This window comes from Cololabis saira, chromosome 18, assembly GCF_033807715.1.
Source record: "Cololabis saira isolate AMF1-May2022 chromosome 18, fColSai1.1, whole genome shotgun sequence".
In the NCBI taxonomy this organism is placed as follows: Eukaryota; Metazoa; Chordata; class Actinopteri; order Beloniformes; family Belonidae; genus Cololabis; species Cololabis saira.
The window spans coordinates 17346397-17363638 of record NC_084604.1 but is presented as its reverse complement, the minus strand read 5'-3'; the positions used below and the strand labels follow the sequence as shown (position 1 = coordinate 17363638).

Sequence of the window (17242 nt, the reverse complement as noted above, 5' to 3'; positions counted from 1 at the left end):
CTTTAACAGGTTTAAACAAGATCGTAACCGGAGCTCTCTGAGAAACATTCTCAGTCACTGTCCTTTCACATTTGTTCTGACACTTTACCTGCGCTCTACCTCTCCAGCATTTTCCATGAAATAAATCTGAGTTGTTTTGTTTTGTTTTGTTTTATTGCTGAGAGGCAAACAGATGAACAAGGAGACAGCGATGACACCAATCCACTCCCATCCTCCTCGGCTCGGGCTCTGTTGCAGAGATCAACATGGTTTTCCTATCTTCTGAAGTGATATGCTTTATCGTTTGTTTTTTCAGGCGTTACCATGGTGATGTTCTTCACACTCGTTCCACCTGCATTGACCTGCATTTGCGTTACAGTCATTCAGTCCATGGTTGGAAACGCTGCGTGTAATTGTAGCTTTCAATTCGAACAGCATTTTCAAGACCGTAACAAACATGTCGGGGGCTTGCCGAGCCCAAGGCCCGCCGACTCGTCAGTACATCATGTGCATGAAGAAATGACGGGCACTAAAGGCCAGCGCACGCACAAACGCCCCTCAGGATCCTCCCACATCCCACCATATAGCAAATTCCTGCCTACAGAGCTCGATGCACAAGACGACAGACGGCTACAAATCACTCTGACATCTTTGAGTTATCTCTGTCGATTACTCGGGATGAACGGCTCCGGCACCGCGAAGGCCAGGTGCGTCAATCCAGCGCGTCTCGCCACATCCGCACGGCTTCTGCAGTCTATCGATTCTGCGTCTGTGATTTGGTTTTGATGGTTTTGATGACCCCTGACCACAGACGCTAACTTGAGCACTAATGTCAGATTAAAGGCGGGATATGTTACCCAAACTCCCGCCCTGGGAGACCAGATCCTCCGGTCTCCCACCTGAGTCTTAATATAGATTCACTGGAGTCGTCCTACTACAACTACTCTGTGGCGGTGCCAGATTTCAACCAAGGTTTGATTGTAATGCAATACCTTTTTGTGGGGGGGGCAGGCAAACTCCCACTTTAATAACATTGTCTGACCTTAAAGTGCTAATCTATTGCATTTTAAATGTACGATATGTACATTTCTCAGCTGTTTCTCCCCCTGACGGAGCTAAACACGCTTATTCCACCCATCTCGCCTTCATAACACGGCCGTCAGGTGTATTTGGGGCCGGTGGCTGAACAGGATGACCATTCAGCCGGCTGGGGGCGGGGTCTTTGGTGTGTACGGCGGCTGTCCGCCGAGGGGCTGTGATGCTGCTCTGACTGATTCTGTCTCTCCCCACGCCGCCTGGGGGGCCCGACGTGTCGGAGCCATTGATCGGCCCTGAATAAGATTGTGGCTGACCTGACCACGGGGAGGAAGAGGGAGGGAGGGAATTACATTCATCAGTCTTAGTTGTGTGTGTGATTGGCAGTAAACATCAGTCCAGGGGCGTTGAAGACCCCACGACGGGGCTTCAGCACATCATACTGGTTAAGAGACTGTAATTTCATGTCTGAGGCGTTTTGCTATTAAAAGTCAGAGGGTTCAGCTGCTTTGATGTTTTAACGCGTCTGTGTTTCGTTTGACTTTGCGGCCGTCTCCGGTGTCCGACGCGTACGTTTCGGTGCACACAATAGTGCGTGCATCATTTGTTTACAGCTCTAACGGTGACCATCATCCTCCCCACTAGGAGAACAATAGCCATTTCCCTCTTTTGCTCAGGAGACAATGAAGTGCCTTTCCACCCGGCGAGCGACAGGCCAATAAAAAACGTAATTGGATCTGTCACTCAAGCGGTGCTGCAGTGCCGGGGCGGGCGGCCCAGGTGTGTGGCGGTGGCAGAGACGGGAGGGTGGCTGGACAACACTGGTAATGCAGATGACAAAAACAGAGGGTGGGGGCACCAACACCCAGTTTCCTTTATTAATTTCTTTTTTGCCCAGAGGCGTTCGACAGCTGCTGCAAAGCTGCACAGTCGTGAGTTTTGTTGTTTTTGTGTCAGACTGGGGGCCGACGCCGGACTGTCTGTGTGTCGGCATTAGCGGGTCAGTGATGTGGCTTTGATGCGCTGCACAAGGGAGCGCCGGCTTCCAGAGTCTCTGAAGGTCACAGTGGACGCACAAGTGTGTACTTCTGTGCTTTGTGTGCACGCCGGCCGTTTTCTACCAGGAAAAGGTCTCATCGCCGGCCAGGAAGGCCAGGATGCTGAGCATTTGCACGGTCCAGCACACAAACCACACATCAGCTTGTCATCTTAAATCATCAACATGTAAAGGCTCGGATATGGACATGCACATGTGTGCATGCGTGCATGCGTCTCCACCCTTCCACTGTAAGCATCTGTGTGCTGCTCTGAGTTGCAACGACAGCTACTTATATTAAGAGCCCATTTGCGGCCTCTTTGATGGAGACGTTAAGTGCACATTCAGATATTTGGCTCGTCTGACTCCGTCTCCGTGCGCTCCGAGCTGCAGCTTTCAGGAGATGGCTTTCTCGTGTCTTAGGCGACATTCTTTTCCCATCATTAGCTGAGATGGTTACACAGGGGCTTTGTCGGTCCTCGCATCTACGGTCTCGTTGTGATGCCGTTCCATATCTCCTCAGTAAGTAGACGAGGGATGGTTTAACAGTAAATATGACTGAGTCAGAGAACGGCACCGGTGTTTAGACCACTAAGGAATGCACAGTCACTGCAAGACTGAACCTTTACTTTATAATTTTGAAACCAGGAGCGCTGAGATCGGCTCCAGCGGACCCCCCAAGACCCCGAACACGCAGAAACAGTCATAGATAATGGATGGATTTTAGGCGGGGGGGGGTGATCTTTCTTCCAGACTTTTCCAAGGTGTTCCACTTCCTGCAAAAAGTGCAGCAGCAGACTGGATTTAGAGGTTAATAGTTGTTGCATATTGATCTCTGGGTTTGATTTCTTTTTGTTGGTCATGAATGCAGCAGAACGGCCGAGTAAACCAGCTCAGCAGAAACACGCCGAGAGGAAAAGTGTGAGACGGTCTCTCTGTACTCCTGTAAACAAAGTCTCAGTATATGAACAACATTTTGTTCTGTTATAATATGCTGCTCATATTTAGTTTATAAGAGAAAGCTGGAAGAGGAAGTGTGTTAAGTACAAGCTGGCCACATTAAACATTTCTTTAAGTGATGCAGAGATTGTGATGTTTAATCGAGGTCAGCGAGTTTAAGTGATGTGTCGTATTCTGTAAGTTGTTACGCTCTCGCTATGTATTCATGCTTTGGTTTTGTTATGAGGAATGGTGGCTCTGCTCTGGGCTTCTAAAGAAAGTAATTACACTGAGAGATTCCCTATGGGGGATTAAAACAAATGACACATAAAACGCAGCTCTTCCTCATCGCCGCTCACTCAGGCCCCGTCTCCACTCCCAGGCCCCGGCTTGTAACGCCTACAAGCTCGTGAATACCGAAGCTGTCACAATAAAGCACGCTGGCAGCCCGTGAAAATTAGCAGGGTCGCAGGGAGAGCGGTCTGAAAGTGATAGTTTACCATCAGGAGCAGAGCAAAACATATGGCGTTCATGCAGTTTTTAAAGGGCCGCTATAGAAAAGGTGTCCGTGCTGCCAGCGTCGCGGTGACGAGCTGCGGGGAGCATTACTCATCATTACAGTCTCCGCTGGCAGCCTATTTTCATCACATTACAGTTGCATAATGAAGCGCGGCGCTCAAGCGTCCTCAGGTTTTCTGACTAGTTCACCATTAGCAACAGCCGAGGGCATTCATCCAAGTCGCTTTGTGGAACTTTTTACATTTGCTTTATTGTCTAATTAATTTATAACGGCGCTGCGGTGCATGTAGGTGGAATCTAAATGTTGATACTGATTCACCTTTGACCACAGAGACATGTTTGATGGGACTTGGCTACATGAGGAGGTTGCAGTCACTGTATTTGACTTGGATTTACACGTTTGGTAGAAATGCAGCGTTTCACCACCACCTCTCTCCTTTCTCTTCGTCTGTCTGCGTTTTCCAGGAACAAGGCAAAGTGGGCGTGACGTTCAACATCGGGACGGTAGACATCAGCGTCAAGGAGACGACCACGCCAGTGAATGATGGCAAGTACCATCTGGTCAGGTTCACCAGGAACGGGGGTAATGCCACCTTGCAGGTGGACAACTGGCCGATCAATGAGCACTTTCCCACAGGTAACGTTCCCGCCGGGGTCCTGGGGCACGTCACTTCTCTGTAGGAACGTAAGAGGGGAGTTATTACGTTTCAGAACCACTGGACACCATCTGTTTACACCAAGGGGGCAGCATCCGGTTAATGCAGAAAAATAAAATTGCAGTTCCTTGACTGGCCACTAGGGTCTGGCCCGACATGCAAGCTGATCCCCGTGTTTGCAGCAGAAATGAACAGATTTACATCCCGATTTGAGAAACGTTTTTCGTGTCCATAGATGCAAATGCAAATGATGGCTGGCTACACCGGCTATCTGTCATCACTTTAGCTGCTTAGCTTTGAGCGCTGTCTTAACTAGACTATTGAGCTGTGACTAAAAACATATTGGAGTCTAGAACATTTTTATTTTAAAGATAATATGGCTTGTAGTGTCATCTGTACTAAGAGACCGCTGTGACTGGTGGTGTTCTGGCCTGGACGGGTTCTGAAGCGAACTTTAAAGGCTGAATTATGCTTCTGCGTCAAAATGGCGCCGTGCCTACGGCGTGTGGTTTGGATCGACGCAGAGGACACGCCGTCACCTGCGCCGTCTCTGACGTCCCGAAAATTGTAACCTCGCGTCGAGGAGACGCAGACCACACGCAGACAGAGAGGGCTGTGATTGGTTCGTTTGAAAGCGAAGCATTTCCGGTTTCCGGTTTGAATCAGTAGTGAACTTCCAGGGCTCTTTTCTTCGTTTATATGTGATTTTTTTTGTTTTTGTTTTTTGCACAATAGTTGTCCTTATCTCTTTGATTTACTGTGACCGGAAAAAGTCGGACAAACCATTCAGAAAAAGATCGCTAACTAGTGGCCGCGGGGGGTACTGCACCACGACCAAACGGAGAGACGGAGAAGTCAGAAGGGTTCAGCACGGCGTCACGGCTGCGGCGTGTGCTCTGCGTTGGTGTGACGCAGAAGCATATTTCAGCCTTAACAGCGCAGCGTAAACCCACTGTTTAACGCTCCTGTTTGGCTGGTAGCCCGGACTAACCAGCTGGTGTCACCTATAGATCATCAGCTTCCACCACTTAGCTGCACAACCATCACCTCAGATGTCCTCAGGCTTCGGGACCCAATCAAAGAGACGAACTAGCCAATGACCTTCAAAAGAAGTACTAGAGCGAGCAGAGCTCCGCCTTGACCTGCTCAAGCTGGTAGACTTCTCACTCAGAGGTGATAGTGACTGGCCTAAGCCAGCGAGCGGCCGGTAGATCAACTATGGGTCAACACTAGGGCTGAACGATTAATTGCATTTGCGATAATATCGCGATGTGATAAAACGAGATTTTCTAACCGCAAAGGCTGCGATTTGACCAGTCACGTGATCTGGTCACGTTGCCGGCAGGGAAAAAAAGTCAACAGTGCCGTGTGTCCGCCTGTAACGTACTGTATCTACCATGGCCTCAGTGTTAGGGCTCGGCCAGGCAGGGCTTTATAAATATATGGGCTTTATAAATGTATTAAATATATGAGCGCGGAGTCGGCGTGGCGAGGCGCTGTGCGCAGCGCCGAGCACGAGCCGGCCGGGCAGTCGCGCTGTGAAGCCGGATTTATGGTTCCGCGTTAAATCGACGCAGAGCTTACGCCGTAGGTTACGCGGCGACGCGCACCGTACGTTGTGCGTACCGCGTACCATACGGCGTAGGTTCTGCGTTGGTGTAACGCTGAACCATAAATCAGCCTTAAACCACCTGCAGCCCGTCAGCTCTCCGGAGAAGTTACAGAGCGGCTGCGAGTTGCTGGTTCGTTTTGTTAACTCTGTGGGCTTTATTGGTTTGTTTGTTAGTTTGCTGGTGGTTTTTTTTCTCTCTGTGATTTTTGAGTTATTTATGAAGACGTTCTGAGTTCCCTGTGAGCAGTAGCCTACTCGAGGTGAGGGGGGATGAAATAAAAAACGGTCAAAATCATCCCCTCCTGAAATAAAAACAGTCCAAATCATCCCCGCTGTAAAACTGTCATCCCCCCTTTCCATCCCTTATGTCATTTCATCAATGAATGTGGTTTTACTGCTATTTCAACATTTAGAGTCATCACCAGAAAAATAACATCAGAAAAATAACTTATTTGACAATTTTCACCTGTTTCAAGTAAATTTTCACTTGAAATAAGTAGAAAAATCTGCCAGTGGAACGAGATCTTCTTATTACAAGCAAAAAAATCTTGTTCCCCTGGCAGATTTTTCTACTTATTTCAAGTGAAAATCTACTTGAAACAGGTGACATTTTTTGTTTTTTCCAGTGATGAGTCTTGCTTTAAGTGTAATGAGATTTTTTTTTTACTAAAATGAGACATTTTAACTAGAAATAAGACAAATATTCTTGTTAATATTTTGAGTTTTTGCAGTGATCCATTTTACTTATCCTGTGAAGGACAGAGTCATATTGATAAGTTCAAAAAACTGTTTTTTATTGTTGTGTTTTGATGTATTTGATGTAAGCCCAGTGGATATTTAAAGCTTACAGAAGGCTGCATTTAACTGTCATTCCTGCAGTATTTCTGCAGCTGTTTTGGTCAGTGCTATTATTTGTTATACATTTTATTATTTGTAATCAGCACAAATTATCTGTCCCCATATGATAAAATCCACCATCCCCCCTGATATTTTTTTTTACAACTCGAGTACTGCCTGTGAGGAAGGTTTTTTGTTTCCTGTGGGAGTTTTTCTGTGTTTTTTGCTATCAAACTACGCCTCGTTTTGCCTAAAGTTTAACCCGGTTTGGTGTCGTGTGATTGGGTTCAGAGAGAACGACCCATGTGTAGACGTGTTAAAGAGGTAAAGGCACAGATTTGTTTTCTTTATTATTGTAATCTGTGCTTTAAATAAATCTGGCAATGTTTATTGTAAAACAGACTGATTTATTGCTTGTGTAGTTGAAAAATACATGAGAACAGGACCTTGAAAAAAATAATCGCATATTAAATCGCAATCGCAATATTGAGGAAAAAAATCGCAATTAGATTATTTTCAAAAATCGTTCAGCCCTAGTCAACACTGCTGGAGGTTTTCCAGAGCAAAGTCTAAAATGAGGCCATTCAGATTCGATCTAAATGAATGTTGAGTAACATTAGTCAGCATCATAGGTTATAAGCTGGCCAACTAAACTAAAGTGGTCACTTTGTGGTAACTAAACTAAGGTTGTTGTTTTGTTTGGGTGGCCTTAGTTCTTACTAACATCGTCCGATGCTGAAGGATGCAAAAGAGGCTTCAAAAACAGTCGTCAGAAAACATTGGTGGCGTCGCAGGATATTTGGACAGTTCTTCTCATACAGTCTGTACTTTTCTTGAGAGGGAAAAAAACTAGTAAATTACCTGACTGGCAACGAAATAACCCACGACAATAGCTATTACTGATCTGCTCGGCAAAACCATGCCTCAAAAATGCTTCTGTCTTTGCACGCTTATCACACCTGGAGAGGGGCCGCCTGGGCTCGAATCCTTTTGTCTTGCAGGAGGCATTAACTTTGCAACATCAGGCCAGTTCATTCCAAGGAAGGGTTTCAAAGGCGGCGAGGGGCATTGGGGTCGGCGGGGAAGCGGGGAGAGGTTAGAGGCGGGAACCAGGGGTGGCCTGCTGGCCAGATAAAGCTGCTGCCTGACTGTATCTCTCGCTCCCAGGTCAGCAGACGCAGCACAGCAGCTGAATACAGATGGGTTCATCAAATGCTCGCGCCCTCTCCTCATTTGTGAGGGGGGAGGAAAGGACAATAACCCCCTTCTGCTTCTACTTAATAGTCTTTTAAATTAGACTAGCTCTCCTCAAGTTTGAAAACCGTGTCTCCAGGTGAACCTGCTTTTGGGAGAAACACATTGTTTCCCTCGATCCAATTTCACTTAATCACCCGGAGCAGAGACACACATGGGAAACAAACACATATAGTGGTAGTTGAGCCAAAAACGCCGGGATTACGCCAGATAATATCCTCTCCATTGATCACTAAAATTGTGAGACATAATTAGGCAGAAGGAGAAGCAGCTCAGATGAGCCGCGCTGGGGGCAGAGTCGTGCACCGCTACTAGATGTGGCACGAACTGAAATCTGAGAACAGGAGGTGCAGCCGCGCTCATGAAAAATGCAACGACGCCAATGACTGTTGATGGCAAAGAGCAAAACACGAGTGAGCTGCCCTCCTTCGCCTCACCGACGGGGCAGCAGTCCTCTCCCGGCGTGGCCCGTCGCGCTGCTGCGGTCGGGTTCCCAGCCGGCGCAGGTGACGCTAATCTTTTCTGTCTCTGGCTTTCTTTTGCCGCTGGCTGCCTTTTGCCTTTTTTTCGTGGAGCAGATGATGTAAGACGGGTTTCATAACCGCATTTCAGCCACAGAAATGCTGCAAAAGAGAGCAAGAAACCGCCGTCTCATACATGGAAACGACATCCCCGTCACACGCGTTGACAGCTATGCGTGTCCAAGATCCAAATGTTAATCAGGCAAACGTCACGCGCCTTATGTTTCACTCTTGTTATGATTCAACTATTCTCCGTCTTTAATGGAGAATAGAGACTCAACATTTACCATTGTCACAATTAAGTCAAACATTGGCTTTTACGTTTGTAAATCACATCTAAACTCTACTTTTTCACCCCAATATTTATCTTAAACATCCATTTAAAGTTTAGTCCTTTTTCTTAGGACACTGTCTTGAAATTAAGTTGGATCAATGGATCAAATGCAAAGTAATTTCTTTCTCATGCCTGCACTGGTCATTTGTGGGACATTCACTGATAGTAATTTAACAGTGATTGAATTGTATTTATTTTTTCTACCCTGCTTCTCTGTTGAAGACATAGTCATCTTGTTAGTAATGTAAAATAGTAAAACATGTTAGTGGTCCGTCGGCTGTTTTCTGACATCGCCTTAGTTTAACTTGAGGCCAATGGCAGCCTGGAGACTCTGTGGCTCCTAAATAACCGTCACCAGACCCGACTCCCTCGGCCCCTTGAAGGGAGGGGGACCGTGAGGATGAAGGTGTTTTCCTCATCATGATTGCTCCTCTTAATTGTGGGCTTTGAAAAGTTGACCCATCAAAGTATTGAGTTGTTTCTTTGGGAGGAGGAGGGGTTTTACACCTTTTATGAGCTTTTCAAATACAGAGCAAACAATTCTGTTCTTCAGTAACTTTGTTCTTTTTGTGGTTAATTACAACTTTCCACTCATATTGAGCAATTATAACATCACGCTCAGTAAATGAGTAACTGCATAACTTATATTTGGTGAAATGTGAGTAAACACTCGGGAGGAGTTGACGCAGGTCCCCGACAGCACACTTATTATAATTAACGAAGACTAAAACCGAAACTAACAGTGAAAAATAGTCCTGTTCACTGAAATGAAAATATAAACTACAGATTTTTATTAAACTAAAATTGTATTTTTCTAGTCTTAAATTCTGTAGAAAAGAAAACAGAATGAAGTCATTAAGGTTTCTCCGCAGCAGTATCTGACGAGGACAAACTAGTCCCAGTGCTGAGTGGAAAACTTAGCTCATAAAAAGAGTCTTCTAATCAGTCCCCGGTTCAAGTCTAACGTCACACAGTTACAGAAAAGGATGTTCCAGTTTGTAGTTGTGTTTGGGGGGAAGAAAAGTCCCACATCCAAAAAATGTGATTATATTTGGCGAACCTTAAGAAGCTGCATGACTGGCTCTTCTGCAGAAATCCTGAGGCAGCACAGACGCACAGATCCGTTTGTGAGGCTGCGATAAGCTCGTGGCTGGTACTAGAATTAAGATCTAACGCTTTTGCATTCCTCACTAAGACATCAGCATAAAGAAATGCTGTTCAAAAGGACACAAGCTGGTTGATTCAGTTTTGGATGCAAGTACTGCAGACTGCAGCAGTTAATAAATATGTCGGAAGTAATCTCGTAGAGGCGCTAAGGAAGCTGCGATCGATCAGCTGTGAAAATGCCCAGATGTTTAATGAAGGAGAGTCTTTTTGCTTATAAGCTTATAGGAGCAAAACAGGGGGCGGAGTCAGATACCAGGCTCAGATAGATAGATAGATAGATAGATAGATAGATAGATAGATAGATAGATAGATAGATAGATAGATAGATAGATAGATAGATAGATAGATAGATAGATAGATAGATAGATAGATAGATAGATAGATAGATAGATAGATAGATAGATTTTTTTTATGTGAAGCCAAGGGTTGATAAAGTTTGGGTCTGTAAATCTGAACGACTCCGATGGAACCTGGAAACGTGTTCAACCAATACATGATCAGTTTGTCCAAATACTACTTTGTTGCACGGTCCAACTCCATTGCAGTTGAGCTGTACCTCGGCTTACATAAAGAGAAGAAGAATAAACCTAAAATAAGGAAGAGGCGTCCTGTTTTGTCTCCACTCCTGACAGTTCAGGGTGCAGAAGACTGAAGACGCTGGAAAACAGAACAGATGACGAGAGATTAAGTTATCTCTCCGTGTCGAGCCCTCTGAGCCCTCCAGATATCAATTATTCGTATGTGGGGTGATTTTCACGAAGCAAGTTTATGACCTAAAACTGGAGCGCGTTGCTGTGTTCATGTAAGGAAAAACCCTTCAACGTTCCTCTATACGGCAACATTCCCCACCGATCCTGAACAGAAGCCCTCCCATCAGGCTGGAGCAGCTTGTGGGGGGATATATGTGTGTTGACTGCTTTGTCACTTCCTTTCTCTAATTAACACCCCCCTCTAACGGTGCTCTCCCATTCTTTTTCTGTCCTGAAATTCCTTCTTATCTGCGTTTCTCCTCCTCTTCCTCTCATCGGTTGTTGCTCATCGCAGCTTTGCATCTCTCCTACGGCCCCCTGTACTTGTGTGACAGCCCACATTACTGCAGGGCTTTGCCTTTGTCTTAGTGAGAAGGCTCCAATTTCCTTATATAACACTGAGTCCCTGTACTCTTTGATTACATGCTTTTTTTTGTGTGTTTGTGGGTTTTTTTGTTTTCTTTTTTGCGTGAGTCTGAATCTTTGAATCAAAGAGCTGCAAAGCCGAGCCATGCAGAAACTGTGCGTCACCCTTCGCCTCGAGCTGGCCGGGGTTCAGACGTCGTCTCAGATGAATGACCATTAGCCTAACTACTCTGCTGGGGCCTGAGGGGAACGTGCGCCTGTGTGTGTGTGCGCGCGTGTTCTGGTTTCAAGAGGGTCGGCCATGGTGGAGAAACACGCTCGTGTTCAACCCACATGCATTCAAACCCACCTGAAACGTGTTGCTTTAAAATCTGATAATTCATCTTCAAGCGCAGACAAAACAATTCCCGTACGTCCCCGAGCTGAACTGGGTTAGTCCTTATCTGAAACACCAACTCCCTTACCCTCAGAACTCAGAATACGCTACACTAATTCATCCTTTCAACTAGTGTTGTTGTTGGCAGCCTCTTTCAATTTTAGTTTTAGTCTAGTCTTTGGGTCAAGCTATCATTTTAGTTTTTATTGGAATTAAGTCACGTTCAGTTTCAGTTTCAGTCAACTAAGTCTGAGCATTTTAGTCTTATTTTAGTCAAAGATTGTATTTAGCCAAACCCATTTTAAAATTCAAACAAGGTTATCTTATTATTATATTATTGTTACCTTATAGACTCAAGAATACATTCATTCCAGATACAGAAGACTCGAATTTGAGTTTACAACATTTATTTTTCCGCATTTCTCCCCATCTTTTTCTTTTACGACGACACATTGGGTTTTTCTTTTCCAAGTCTATGTAGGAAAATGTATCCAAAGATGGATCTTCTTCTTCTCCAGCCCCAGAGAACATCCCCGCGTTTTTTTATGTAACTTTGTTTTTAATGTATGTGAACCTAGAGCTCTTTGTTAACGGCATCAGCCTCTAACTCTGCAGCTGCATCTTCTGGATCTGATTCCCCGCTGCAGTGACTGGGATTGACGACTTACGTCACCCAGCAGAACTAAACCAGAGGAAACTACTGAAAACATGGACATTAGGATCTTTGGTACTAGAACATTTCGTCTCGTCTCTTTTTGGTCAACAAAAATGAAGACACATTTTAGCAGAGTTTTTATTTTGTAATCTACATTTTAGTCTAGTTTTAATCCGTCTACGACATTGCATTATATATTTAATTATCGTAATCGTCACATGACCAGCCTTTTTTTGCGTCTCGTTTTCCTCAGCCGATAAAGATTCGTTGAGGAAGATATTTAGTCATAATTTTCGTTGACGAAAGCTTTACTTTCAACGCTATAAATTTCAGAGCCACCTGATAAATGATGAATTCACTCCCCGGCTCTGCCTGACGTCTGCGGGAGCACGGAGGGATGTGGCTGCTCCTAGCCAGAGAATACGCCTTTTAATGGAGTAGAAGGCAGAAATAAGTTGACAGAGAACAGAACGAGCAGACGAACACACTGATAGACGGGTAGAGAAGAAGAGAAATGAAATGGAGAACGTGCGAAAAGTAGATAAATGATACCTGGATTGTGGCTGCAGCTGAAGAGGCCCGAATCACCCAAGAAGAGTGCCGTGATTGCTGAGACGGAGAAAGGGATGGGGGGGGCAAATGGAGCTGAGTATCGCTGTAATGATGGCGAGGTGAAAGGAAAGAGAAAAGAAGAGAGCTGTGCAAGGCAGAGGAGGAGAAGCAGATATGAAAGTCAGGTGCAGATTGCACAGACGTGGTGGTGCAGGATATTCATAACCGGCAGCTGCAGCGACTGGCTGTGGATTTGAGCCGTGGACTGATGGTTTTTGGACAGAACCACCGTATATCAAATGCACTCATCTCCTCCTGAACGGAGGAAACGCCATGAGCCCGTCGCGGTAGCCATTTTCCTAGTTCTGATTGCGCCCTCAGCCCCTGTGATGGAGCACTGGCAACCACACGGACCAGCACACGACTGTTGCCATGCCAGTGTTTGGGGTGACTGAAGGCCTGCCACCAATGGGGGGGGGGGGGGGTTACACATTGTTTTGAAAGGTAGAGAAGCCACATGGTATGTGAACCAAATTCTTGCGTATTTTTGGATCAAAAAGATTAACATCCAGCCACACACGGATGTGGGTGCAGAACAGCGTCAAGTTTTCCATTAATCTTTTCCACATGCATTTATTTATTAGAAAAGTGTTTATTGTGAGAATGATGAAGGGTTTTATATGCAGCCGGCCTTGATGGGTTTTATGATCTTGGTTCATGAGTGGAGGTGAAGGAACCTGCAAACAGCTCAGTTTCATTAATAATAGCCACAAAATGTACAAAAAGAACTGGACAACCCCACCATGATGTCATCTCCAGGTTTAGAAGACTGGCTTTGAGCCGACCAGGTGCGTGATCTCGGCCAGACCCAACCAGCAAGCCTTGGTGGTCAGTTCCACCACGGCCACTTTTTCCCTGAGTTACTACAAGAAGTCTATTTTTTAACTTAATTTAGATTTTGCTAACTCATTTTGATGGTGTACGTGCATCCATCCTAGTTTCAGACGTCAGGCTGCACACAAACCCGCTTCGGCCGCCAGACCGGCCAGCGCTAACCGGCGAGCATCCCTCCGCCGGGGTCACAGGCCTCGTGGGACTCGCCTGCCGCTCTGTCTGTACTGTCAGATCAAATTTCCTTTTATCAATAAAATCTAAATTAGCCTGTCTGCTCGGGACGTGAAGGGGATTGACTATCGTTGAATATAAATGGAATATCGCTCAATGAACCTTGAAAAACACTCAAATCACTGTAGAATAATAGCACTGCGGCGCTCCTTCCACTTTCTTCTCCTCTTTAACCCCTTCGAAGCGAAAGACCAAGGGGGGGGGGGGGTCTTTGAAGAATTATCTGTCCACCCTGCTTTCAGAACTTTGACAGCGCACTGATTTTATTTTAAACAATGGCGCTTTCATTGGCGTGATGATCCATTCCTGAGTCACCTCCAGAAATTGAATATCAAATTGACAAACTATAGAGATTTTTCTCATTAGTTGGACAATTAGCTTGTGCTGTATTCATTACGAGGGGTTGTCACCTCATTAATCAATTGTAACAATGTGAGAGCTATACCTGAAACCATGGCATCAGCAGCGCTCTGGAGGCGCGCCGCCTCTTCAGGTCCAGACATCCTGGTCCTTCAGCCAAAACAACAACAAGGGACGGAGACGGAGGACTGTGTCGACCTCCGTCCCTTCCCAACACTTAACCCGCCCCATTAAAATCCCAACCTCTCTGATTTCACACGTGAGCGCCGGGCCTCCCGGCGTGGCCCTCGTCCAGACCGGAGTGTATCTGGCCGCCACCTGAAGCCTGCTTGAGATCAAAGCAGCGGCGAGGGAGTCCTGCTCCTCGATGATTAACCTGCTGGCACGCCGCAGACGCGCTCCTCTGGCTCCCAGAGCTCCCTCTGCAAAACCTAATCGCACTCCTTCCCAGCTGGGTGGAAATGGAGCACTTGGCCGTATTTCTCCCCGAGTATGAAAGGCAGGAAGAAACTAAGTGTGTGGTTTTATGTGATTGCATTCACAGCCTTCCACAGTGCAATATAACGAATGGCCAATAATTGAACCCCAGCCTGGGTGGCTGCGAGGATAAGCCCGGCATCTGACCCAGAAACCGCATGGTCACACCTGCGCTCAGGTGGCTCCCCAAAGGAAGGAGGGTGTAAAGTTAACAGCATTTAGCAGCTCGATCACCTGAGACGATCCCAGCAGCCTCACTAGTGTTGTTTCTGTCAGCCTGTTTCAATTCTAGTTTTAGTCTAATCTTTGGGTCAAGCTATCATTTTAGTTTTTATTAGTTTTAGTCACGTTCATTCTCCTTAAATTTGAGTTTACAACATACTGTATTTATTTTTCCGCATTTCTCCCCGTCTTTTTCTTTTTCAACGACACATTGGGTTTTCTTTTCCGCATCTATGTAGGAAAGTGTATCCAAAGATGGTTTCTTCTTCTCCCAGCCCCAGAGCAGATCCCCGCGTTTCTCTATGTATCTTTGTTTTTAATGTACGTGAACCTAGAGCTCTGCGTTAACGGCATCAGCCTCTAACTCTGCAGCTGCATCTTCTGGATCCGATTCCCCGCGACTGGGTTTGAGGACTAACGTCACCCAGCAGCAGAACTAAACCAGAGGAAACTACTGAAAACATGGACATTAAGGATCTTTGGTAGAACATTTCATCTCGTCTTGTTTTGGTCAACGAAAATGAAGACACATTTTAGTTTAGTTTTTATTTTGTAATCTACATTTTAGTCTCGTTTTTATTCCTCTACGATATTGCATTATATATTTAATCATCGTTATCGTCACATGACCAGCATTTTTGTTGGGTCTCGTCTCGTTTTCCTCAGGTGATAAAGGTTTGTTGACGACGATATTTAGTCAGAATCTTTTTTTGACGAAAGCAACTTTACTCACAAGGCACATTTGCACAGTTACGAAATCTTAATCTTTCATATTTTACCATAAACCATCCTGCATCCACTGCTTTTGGGTTTCAGACAGCCTCTCTGGGTACCGACCGACATCACGCTGTCAGTCACCACTCTTCACGGGCTCCTCTGTTTGTGTCACAGCACAAAGTTTTTGCAGGCAGACTCGTACATTTCAATCCTCGGCAGCCGTCAGGCTCTTGGAGCCCTCGTCTGAGGCTTCCTGCGTGGTTATCAGACAGAACATGGCAGCCTGGTGCAGGCGCTGTGGGAAACGGTGTCACGCCACAAACAACAAAACAACACTACATAGGAACTCCCAGTAAGAGGAGGTTTATCATCTCTTTATAACTGGAATCCCTTAGCCACCGTCTCAGAGGAGGGGGAACGTGGTGGCTGTGGTGCAGCGCTTTTATTTATTTTTTATCTTTTACCCACTACGTCGGTAATGATCTCATTTGTATGCGTTGTCCTCCTTAAATCTGTGTCACAGTGGGATTTCCCCGCTAGTAGATCTGCTGTACTTCAGATGATCACTTCCTCCTCTAATGTTGCCCGTGTCTTCCTGTCCACATAACTCACGGCGGCGTGCCTTTTACCGGCCCTCCAAATGGAAAAGCAGGTGGTGTCCAGTGGGAGACTAAGTGCTTATAAATTACCGCTAATTTTCTTTAGAGAAAGGCAGTTAATTCATGTATTCCTCCCAAACCACTTCTCAGAGCTGCTTTTAATCTTTCTCATGTAATAATGGACTGTGACCTACTTGCTATGTTTTTAACTTTTTCTTGCAGGTTTTTTTTTTTTTAATGCACTTTGACATTCTTTTCATGGCTCCTCGTAGTCCATGGATACTTTATGAAAAAAAAAAGTCAATTAAAGTAACGCTACTTGGTGAGAAGAAAAAAAACAACCTCATAAAGCTTTTATAAATCTTTCTAAACACAGATAAACCTCGTTATAAACCACTGTATAAATGTGTGATGTGTGTTGCCGTTGCCGACTGTTTCAAGCTGTTTGTTAAACTTTCAAACTTTAAAGGCAACAGCGACATTGAGCGCTATCAAATGGCAAATAAGAAAATCCCGTTCAAATATACCCGGCCAGTAGAAGATTGGCTTCAGGAGAAAGGTAAATCTTTATTAAACTTCTCGAATGTTTCTCTTTTTTTTAATTTCCTGTCATTCCATCGGCTTGCTCCCCCCCAACCTCCGAGAATGAACCCCTTAAACCACCTAAAAACATGCTAAACCAAGCGTACCTTTACCTTCGTATTTTTCTTTGACCTTTTTTGTCATTGTCACATTTTATTTTTTTAAATTATCTATGTTTATATTGTCGAGTCATGTTGTCCAGTTAAAGGGACTGGAAAAAAGTACGAAGCGCTCTGACTCTTCCGTGTAAAAGGTCTCATCTGTGCAGCGATTGTTCTGAGTGGAGGTTTAACTCCTTCGGCTCGACGACTCAGCTGTGTTTGAGATGTTTGAGAACAATCAGCAGACATAACCCCCCTCCTGAAAACTTTCCAAACAGCTGCTGCCTCTGTCTGCTGTAATTAATGCAGCTGTATTTCTCATGGAAAATCCAATTTTAACCTGTTTTTCTTTATTTCTCTCCTCCTTTTTCTTTGGTGATGGAGAGATAATTGGAGTCTTAATGACAGCAAGACGTCACGGTGCAGTGTGCCCTGACAGAGCTGTACTAATCAAACATGAGGGGGAGGGGTT

At 45.3% G+C, this 17242-nt stretch overlaps 1 protein-coding gene across 10 annotated transcripts in view; it reads left to right on the top strand.

Annotated features, from left to right (window-relative positions):
• The window catches only part of LOC133418480 (neurexin-3b-like), a 303186-nt gene that overhangs the window by 243554 nt on the left and 42390 nt on the right, over window positions 1-17242 (top strand). For 8 of the 10 annotated variants that reach the window (XR_009770446.1, XR_009770445.1, XM_061707181.1 and 5 more), the window contains 2 exons: window positions 3974-4145; window positions 16557-16646. Coding sequence is in view for 8 of the 10 variants with exons in the window: in XM_061707181.1 (XP_061563165.1) it covers window positions 3974-4145; window positions 16557-16646 (262 nt within the window). In the remaining 2 variants the exon portion in view is untranslated. The remainder of the gene's footprint in view (window positions 1-3973; window positions 4146-16556; window positions 16647-17242) is intronic. The other 2 variants (XM_061707183.1, XM_061707182.1) reach the window with 1 other exon arrangement.